This window comes from Microchirus variegatus (genome assembly GCF_963457635.1).
Source record: "Microchirus variegatus genome assembly, chromosome: 20".
Taxonomy (NCBI): domain Eukaryota; kingdom Metazoa; phylum Chordata; class Actinopteri; order Pleuronectiformes; family Soleidae; genus Microchirus; species Microchirus variegatus.
The window spans coordinates 1,664,786-1,674,785 of NC_139821.1; the positions used below are offsets into that span (position 1 = coordinate 1,664,786).

The window sequence follows — 10,000 nt, forward strand, 5'->3', positions numbered from 1 at the left end:
TTCAAACTTTGACTCAAACAAAAACCTATGTTAGCATCAGAAGCTGAGCTAGCAGCAATGTAAGCATCAGGGGCAGTGTTAGCAGTAGTGTTAGCGGTCATTTTAGCAGTAATGTTAGCAGCAGTGTTAGCAGCAATGTTAGAAGTAATGTTAGCAGCAATGTAAGCAGTAGTGTACGCATTAGTGTTAGCAGTAATGTTAGCAGTAGTGTTAGCAGTAATGTTAGCATTAGTATAAGCAGTAGTGTTAGCAGTAATGTTAGCAGCGGTGTTAGCAATACTATTAGCAGCAGTGTTAGCAATACTATTAGCAGCAGTGTTAACAGTAATGTTAGCAGCAGTGTTAGCAGAAATGTTAACAGTAGTGTTAGCAGTAATATTAGCAGCAGTGTTAGCAGAAGTGTTAGCAGCAATGTTAGCAGAAGTGTTAGAAGTAAAGTTAGCGGCAGTGTTAGCAGTAGTGTTAGCAGCAGTGTTAGCAATACTATTAGCAGCAGTGTTAGCAGTCATGTTAGCAGCAGTGTTATCAGTAATGTTAACAGTAGTGTTAGCAGTAATATTAGCAGCAGTGTTAGCAGAAGTGTTACCAGTAATGTTAGCAGAAGTGTTAGCAGTAATGTTAGCGGCAGTGTTAGCAGTAATGTTAGCAGCAGTGTTAGTAGTAGTGTTAAGCATTAATGCTAACAGTAGTGTTAGCAATAATGTTAGCAGCAGTGTTAGCAGTAAGGTTAGCAGAAGCGTTCGCAGTAGTGTTAGCAGAAGTGTTAGCAGCAGTGTTGTGTTAGCAGTAATGTTAGCAGCAGTGTTAGCAGCACTAGCATCACAGTTAAGTAGCTCAGAAATTACGTAAACAAACCTCTTCTTCTTCTTCTTCTTGTGTTTTTCTCGCAGCTTTGTTTGGCTCGAGGTTTTATCTGCGAGTTCTGTCGAGGGGGCGGAGTCATCTTTCCCTTCCAGAGCGACACGTGCAGTCGTTGTCCAGGTAACGCTTGCTAAAAAAAAACATGTCAGTTCGTTAGCTTTAGCTTTAGCTGGACTGTAGCGTTGTTGACAGTTGTTTACGTTGTGTGTGTGTGTGTGTTTACAGTTTGTAAAACCTGTTTCCACAAAGTTTGTCTGGGAGAAAGTCCGTGTCCTAAATGTGAACGAGTGAAGTCACGAAGAAAAGTCTCAGAAGAAACGGTGAAAAAAACAGAAAACTCATCAGCTGTTATGTAAATAAATAAATAAATAAATGTTTATATAAAACATATATGAAGTTAATGAAAGGTTAGCTAACTTTAAAGTGTTTGTACAGTAAAAGAATGACAATCAAATATTCTTGTTTTAAATCTTTAACAAAAAATATTTTTTTTGTATTTTATTGTTGTGAATTAATTTGTGATTTTTAATATGTGTAAAGTGTTAAATAAATAAATAAAATGTACTTCAAACTCACTGAAGCCTCTGTCATCTGCTGATGCACCAGCAGGTGGCGCTGTCGACCCGTGGAACAGGGTTAGTGTCCACCTGAGCTGTAAAGCTCTCCTCCACCAGCAGGGGGGGCCTCGCGTCTCTGTGACGCCTGCAGCTCCTGCCGTGACAGGTTCCTGTCGCCCAGCAGGGGGCGCGTCATAACTGAGAGCGTCCTGCTGTGTTTAGTGTTCACATGAACAGAGTCTGTTGTGAGTTCAGGAGGAGAAAAATCAGACACTTCCTGTCTATTAATCTGAATAATCTGTGTAATCTAGAGCATAACTCAGACTTTAACATAAACACTCACTCTCCCTGCACCAAAGTCCATAGAGAAAACCAGTGATTTTAACATCACAGAGACACAGGAGTTCACAGGAGTTGACACAAATTGACCACAAGAGGCAGCAGAGGATCAGCAGCTCCTGTGTCCCTGTGAGCTAAAATCACTGGTTTTCTCTATGGGCTTTGGTGCAGGGAGAGTGAGTGTCATTGATTGTCATTGATTTGATTCTGCTGACTCATGGATGAGTGACCTTCACGCCTCACTGTGTTTTAGTGTGTTTTAGTGTGTGTGTGTGTGTGTGTGTGTGTTACTGTTATCTAACAAACTTTAAAACAGAGTATTTTCATGAAGTTTTTTTTGTTGTTTTTAAGGCAGTATTTTTGCTCTAAACCCTCTGTGATCTCATTAGTGTTAAAGTTAACGCAGTAAAAGTGAAATCCTGCAGCGACGACTCATAAAGTCTGGAATATTTCCTCCTCCAGGTGGTTTGAATCAACGTTTCCTGTGTGGAAAAAAAAAACACTTTGAAATGATATTTTGATGACGTGAAAAACTGGATAAAGGTTAAAAGGTTAAGTTTCTGTGTTTGCAGATTAATAAGAACTCATTAAATTAAAAAAACACACACACACACACACACACACACACACACACACACACACACACACAGATTAGCAGCAGTGTTTTTAATCCCTCTCTCTTGTACTATGGGGCTGTCATGTGACCAGGCGTGGTTGCCTGGCAACCTGATGGGATTCCAGCGCTTTGTGTGTGTGTGTGTGTGTGTGTGTGTAGTGTAAATGCTTTAAAAACAGCAGCTGTTTTTTTTTTTCCCCCAGAATTAAAGGCTGCAGAGCGAAGCTCCGCCCCCTCCCCTCCCCCAGGGGGCAGGTGATCATGTGACCTGTGTTTACACACCTGCAAATACCTGGAGGAGTCAGTGGAGACGTGTGGAGACGTGTGTTTGTCGTCACACACGCACACACACACACACACAGGTTCCAACAGGAAACTGAAGTTTGCAAACCACTCACTCTCCCACACCAAAGCCCATAGAGTAAACCAGTGATTTTAACATCACAGAGACACAGGAGTTCACAGGAGTTGTTGATCCACTGCTGCCTCCATCACTAACTTATAATGACTGATTTTAGTGAATTCTGCTTTTAAAATATTTCATTTAGACTTAAATCAGTGACACAAAGTGACCACACGAGGCAGCAGAGGACCAGCAGCTCCTGTGTCCACTGTGAGCTAAAATCACTGGTTTTCTCTATGGGCTTTGGTGTGTGTGTGTGTGTGTGTGTGTGTGTGGGGGGGGAGACAGAGTTTAGTCACAGAATCTTTACGAGATAAGATAAATAAAAACTAACAACGTCAGCAGCAGATGTTTGATTAAAGATCTTCACCCACAGTCTGTTCTTCCAGTAAATGATGAGGAAACAGGAAGTGATGAACACTGTGTGTGTGTGTGTGTGTGTGTGTGTGTAACATAACTCACTCGTGCCTCATCATCATTTTCCCCCCGTGTGTTGTCAGAAGTGTCTGTGATGACATCATCGATGATGACTGGAAAACAGACCAGAGGATTTCATCAGAGTGAGACCTCGCGGCGCAAAATTTACAACAATTACAAATCATTACCAAGGAAAACATTCAGTAAATTAGTTTAAAAAAAAAAAAAAAAAAAAATCTGAACACTATTTTTAAGTCACTATAACAATAATAAAATAATAAAGGCATTAGTGTTTGTTCCAGCTGGACACACTCGTCCTGACCTTTGACCTCTCCACACAAACACAGGCAACAGACCCTTTTGTCTTCTCCCTCCCCCTCCACACAAAGCCCCTCCCCCTCCACACAAAGCCCCTCCCCCTCCTCCCACTCCCACGTCTCGTCCACATGGAAACACACAAAGTTCCCACGGCATCGTCTCAGGACACAAAAGCGCTCTGAACCACGCTGTAGTACACATGTCCTGCCTGTGGGAGGCGCTGTGACGCTGCTACGCCATTAAAAAACTGACGTTTGTAAACCACTCACTCTCCCACACCAAAGCCCATAGAGAAAACCAGTGATTTTAACATCACAGGGACACAGGAGCTGCTGGTCTACTGCTGCCTCGTGTGGTCACTTTGTGTCACTGATTTAAGTCTAAATTAAATACTTTTAAAGCCGAATTAATAAAAATCAGTCATTGTAAGTTAGTGATGGAGGCAGCAGTGGATCAACAACTCCTGTGAACTCCTGTGTCTCTGTGATGTTAAAATCACTGTTTTTCTCTTTGGGCTTTGGTGTGGGAGAGTGAGTGTGTTTTTCCTTGTTTTCTCTTTAAAGAAACACCTGGTCGTCTCCGACTCTTTGATGTTTGGCAGATGTTTGAGTTCCGTCTTTAAATCACAGAAACATCGGCACTTTTATGTCATGACTCAGCACATCTGCAGCTCATTGCGTCGCTTCAGTTTGACCCTTTCACAATAAAAGCCTCGTGGACGTTTACAGCTGTTTTCAATGAGGAACCAAACACTGTGATGATGACTCAGCACAAACACGTCTGAACTCGAGATATTTGATATTTTCACCTGGAACAAAGTAGGAAAAAAAACTATAAAAAAAATGTTGTTTTTTTTGTTTTATAGTTTCTCGTTAATTCAGAAAAAAAAGCTTGTTAATATATTTTTAAGCTGTGTGTGTGTGTGTGTGTTTGTGTGTGTCAGAGGTCAGAGGTCAAACAGCAGGAAGTCAGGAGACAAAAACTGTTGAGCTGACGAGGGGGGATGGGTGAGGTCAAAGGTCAGAGCAGAGTGTGTGTGTGTGTGTGTGTCAGCAGAAACACACACTGAGGACAAACATAGTCTCAGTGTGTGTGTGTGTGGATCACAGGGTCCACACACACACACACACACACACACACTCATTGTTGGGGCGGTGAAAAGGGGTCGTCATGGTAACGGTCAGCTGGTTCCTGTCCAGCTGTCTGATGAAGGAATGTCAGCTCAACCCCCCCGACAAACTCCGCCCCCCCCACCCCTCCCCCTCTGCATTCACACGCCTGAACACAAAGATGGACGTGACAGGGGTCAGAATAACACACACACACACACACACACACACACACACACCCACACACACACAGTTTTAACCAGATTTAGAAACATTTGAACTTTCATGCAGAAAAGTTACATATTAGAGCTTTAAGTTTGAATGGTGAGGTCATACAAGTCTGTGTGGAGACACACACACACACACACACACACTCGCTCCTGCAGCTGTTAGACGAGTAATGTGTGTGTGTGTGTGTGTGTGTGTGTCCAAGTCTCAACACGTTCACTCAGAGCAGAGACGAAGAAACAACAGAGGAGAAAAAGTCTCAGAGACTCTTATAATCTGAAATAATCTGACTCATTTTTAACATTGATAATAATCTGTCATAATCTCCACAGTCGACAGAGTCACACTTATGGTGTTCATGGACAAAAATGTCCACACACACACACACATACAGAGACACACACATGCACACACACATACAGAGACACACACACGCACACACACACACACACACGCACACACACACAAAGACACACACACCCGCACACACACACATACACACAGACACACACACACGCACGCACACACACACAGACACACACACGTACACAGACACACACACATGCACACAGAGACACACACACACACACACAGAGACACACACACACGCACACACACACATGCACACAGAGACACACACACACACACAAAGAGACACACACACACACACACACACATACAGAGACACACACATGCACACACACATACAAAGACACACACACGCACACACACACACACACAAAGACACACACACCCGCACACACACACATACACACAGACACACACACACGCACGCACACACACACACACGTACACAGACACACACACACACACACACACACACGCACGCACGCACACACACACATGCACACAGAGACACACACACACACACACACACACAAAGAGACACACACACACACACACACAGAGACACAGAGACACACACACACACACAGAGACACACACACACACACAAATCATGAATGTGATTTTATGACCTCAGTAAAAACCCCGTACTGTCCCTTTAACTCGGCTGGTGTTTGTGTCACATGACTCCACAAACTCCACAAACTCCACAAACAAAGGAAGAATGTGTGTGAATGTGCAGCAGGGCTGGGTCAGCGCTGCTGTTGCCATGGAAACGGGGGAGTCCTGAGATGACACGACGGGTTTGTCCTGTTGTATCGTGTGATAGTGTAACGCCGTGATGTCAGTGAACGCACCACCGTTAGACCGCAGCACACCTGGCCTCTGATTGGCTGCAGGCTGAGCATTATTTTTAGTCCTATACGTATTTTTTGTGTGTGTGTGTTTGTGTATCATTAATCCTTACAGATTATATTTGGGTCACACCTTCAGCTGTTACCAGGCAACATCTTCATCATCATCATCATCATCATCATCAGCTGCTCCACATGTTTACGTTAGGGCCTGAAAAATAGAATCAAACATTCATGGTTTTTACCTCAGTCTGTTTCAGAATCAGCTCCCTGCACCAAAGTCACTCACTCTCCCTGCACCAAAGTCCATAGAGAAAACCAGTGATTTTAACATCACAGAGACACAGTGATTGTGTTGTTGGTGTTGATCCACTGCTGCCTCCATCACTAACTTACAATGTCTTATTTTAACTAATTCGGCTTTAAAAATATTTCATTTAGACTTAACTCAGTGACACAGAGTGACCACACGAGGCAGCAGTAGACCAGCAGCTCCTGTGTCCCTGTGAGCTAAAATCACTGGTTTTCTCTATGGGGTTTGGTGTGGGAGAGTGAGTGGTTTACAAAGATGTTGATTGATTCTCTGAATGTTTTCACTGGTTGTGTGAATGAAAACACTGGGTTATAATCCACACACACACACACACACACTCACACACACACACACACACACTCACACACACACAGAGACAGACACACACACACACACACACACACACACAGAGACAGACACACACAGAGAGACAGACACACACACACACACTCACAGAGACAGACACACACACAAACACACACACACACAGAGAGAGAGACAGACACATACAGAGACAGACAGACACACACACACAAACACGCACACACTCACAGAGAGAGAGACACACACACACTCACAGAGAGAGAGACACACACACACAAACACACACAAAAAAACACACTTACAGAGAGAGACACACACACAAACACACACACACACAGAGAGAGAGACAGACACACACAGAGACAGACAGACACACACACACACAAACACGCACACACTCACAGAGAGAGAGACAGACACACACAGAGAGACAGACACACACACACACACTCACAGAGACAGACACACACACAAACACACACACACACACAGAGAGAGAGACAGACACACACAGAGACAGACAGACACACACACACACAAACACGCACACACTCACAGAGAGAGAGACACACACAAACTCACAGAGAGACACACAAACAGACACACACACACACAAACACACACACACTCACAGAGAGAGACACAGACACAAACACACACACACAGAGCGAGAGACACACACACACACAGAGACAGACAGACACACACACACACAAACACGCACACACACACAGAGAGAGAGACAGACACACACAGAGACAGACAGACACACACACACACACAAACACGCACACACTCACAGAGAGAGAGACACACACACAAACTCACAGAGAGACACACACAAACAGACACACACACAAACACACTCACAGAGAGAGACACAGACACAAACACACACACACACACACAGAGCGAGAGACACACACACACACACACACAAACACACACACACACAGAGACAGACAGACACACACACACACAAACACGCACACACACACAGAGAGAGAGACAGACACACACAGAGACAGACAGACACACACACACACACAAACACGCACACACTCACAGAGAGAGAGACACACACACAAACTCACAGAGAGACACACACAAACAGACACACACACAAACACACTCACAGAGAGAGACACAGACACAAACACACACACACACACACAGAGCGAGAGACACACACACACACACACACAAACACACACACACACAGAGACAGACAGACACACACACACACAAACACGCACACACACACAGAGAGAGAGACAGACACACACAGAGACAGACAGACACACACACACACACAAACACGCACACACTCACAGAGAGAGAGACACACACACAAACTCACAGAGAGACACACACAAACAGACACACACACAAACACACTCACAGAGAGAGACACAGACACAAACACACACACACACACACAGAGCGAGAGACACACACACACACACACACAAACACACACACACACAGAGACAGACAGACACACACACACACAAACACGCACACACACACAGAGAGAGAGACAGACACACACAGAGACAGACAGACACACACACACACACAAACACGCACACACTCACAGAGAGAGAGACACACACACAAACTCACAGAGAGACACACACAAACAGACACACACACAAACACACTCACAGAGAGAGACACAGACACAAACACACACACACACACACAGAGCGAGAGACACACACACACACACACAGCAGGAAAAGCTCGCCGCCGCAATGCAGATCCATAAATTTCCAAAACGAGCTGCAGCTCTGATCCACACACACACACACACACACACACACACACACACACACACACACACCCACACACACACACGGTTAACAGGTCACATGACAGGATGTTTGTTTCCCTGCTGAGATTCTAACCATCATCATCATCATCATTATTATTATTATTATTATTATCATCACTTTAACTGCAGATAAACACAGGAGTGTTTCCAGGATATTTTGGGGCTGTGGGTTAAAAAAGGAAAAAGGAACCCGAGCGTAAATCTACGACATCTACGTCACATGATCACGTCTTTATCTCAGGAAACTGACGTTTGTAAAACCACTCACTCTCCCTGCACCAAAGCCCATAGAGAAAACCACTGATTTTAACATCACAGCGGACACAGGAGCTGCTGGTCTACTGCTGCCTCGTGTGGTCACTTTGTGTCACTAATATACATCTCTATGGGCTTTGGTGCAGGGTGAGTGAGCATCAGTTTAACAGTGCGTGCATCAAACATGTTGATAAATCAGAAATCATCACATGACCTGGAAGAAAAATGAAAAACAGTCAAACGTTCGTTTCACTTTTTTTTTTTTTTCTTTTTAATATTCAGAAAAATACTTCACTTCATAAACGCGTGTTTTTGTAAATAAAAAGTGCAAAGTGTCGAACACGCGCGTCCTCAGCAGACGGACGGACGGACAGCTGCGTCTCCACAGAGCGCCCCCCTGTGGAGGGAATCTGACCATTTCAAATTTCACTGCAAAAAAAAAAAATTCTATATATATATATATATATATATATGAACAAGTGTTTTTTTTTTTTTGTTTCCTTAAACGTCACTGAAAGGGGGCGGAGTCATCAGAGAAGGAGACGGCGTCCACAGAGCGTCGCAGCATCCTGGTGAGACTTAAAGGGACAGTACGTGTTTTTTTTGACACTGAAAAATCCAGCAGGAAAAGACCGATTTTAGCCACTTCATTAAAAAAAAAAATCCACGTCCGTTTAAGTCTACGATGTCTTTAAGGACACGTTCACGTCTTTATTTCACAAGTTTGTAAACCGCTCACTCTCCCGCACCAAAGCCCATAGAGAAAACCAGTGATTTTAACATCACAGAGACACAGGAGTTCACCGGAGTTGTTGATCCAGTAGACCAGCAGCTCCTGTGTCCACCGTGAGCTAAAATCACTGGTTTTCTCTATGGACTTTGGTGTGGGAGAGTGAGTGGTTTACACACTTCAGTTTTCACTTAAAAATGTTTTCTTAAATATCTTAAAAACCATGTTTGGCAACATATTTTTACTGTTAGACAGACTTTTCCAACAGGAAACTGAAGTTTGTAAACTCACTCACTCTCCCACACCAAAGCCCATAGAGAAAATCAGTGATTTTAACGTCACAGAGACACAGGAGTTCACAGGAGTTGTTGATCCACTGCTGCCTCCATCACTAACTTACAATGACTTATTTTGTAATATTCGGCTTTTAAAATCTTTCATTTGGATGTACTACAGTGACACAAAGTGACCAC

General features: G+C 43.8%; 1 protein-coding gene across 1 annotated transcript in view; it reads left to right on the forward strand.

The window, feature by feature from the left end:
- rubcnl (rubicon like autophagy enhancer) overlaps positions 1-995 on the forward strand; it is a gene marked incomplete at both ends in the record, with an annotated part of 5,365 nt that extends 4,370 nt beyond the window's left edge. The window contains one exon of the mRNA XM_083906711.1: positions 891-995. Coding sequence (XP_083762837.1) covers positions 891-995 — 105 coding nt within the window. The remainder of the gene's footprint in view (positions 1-890) is intronic.
- Between the last annotated feature and the right edge of the window lie 9,005 nt (positions 996-10,000).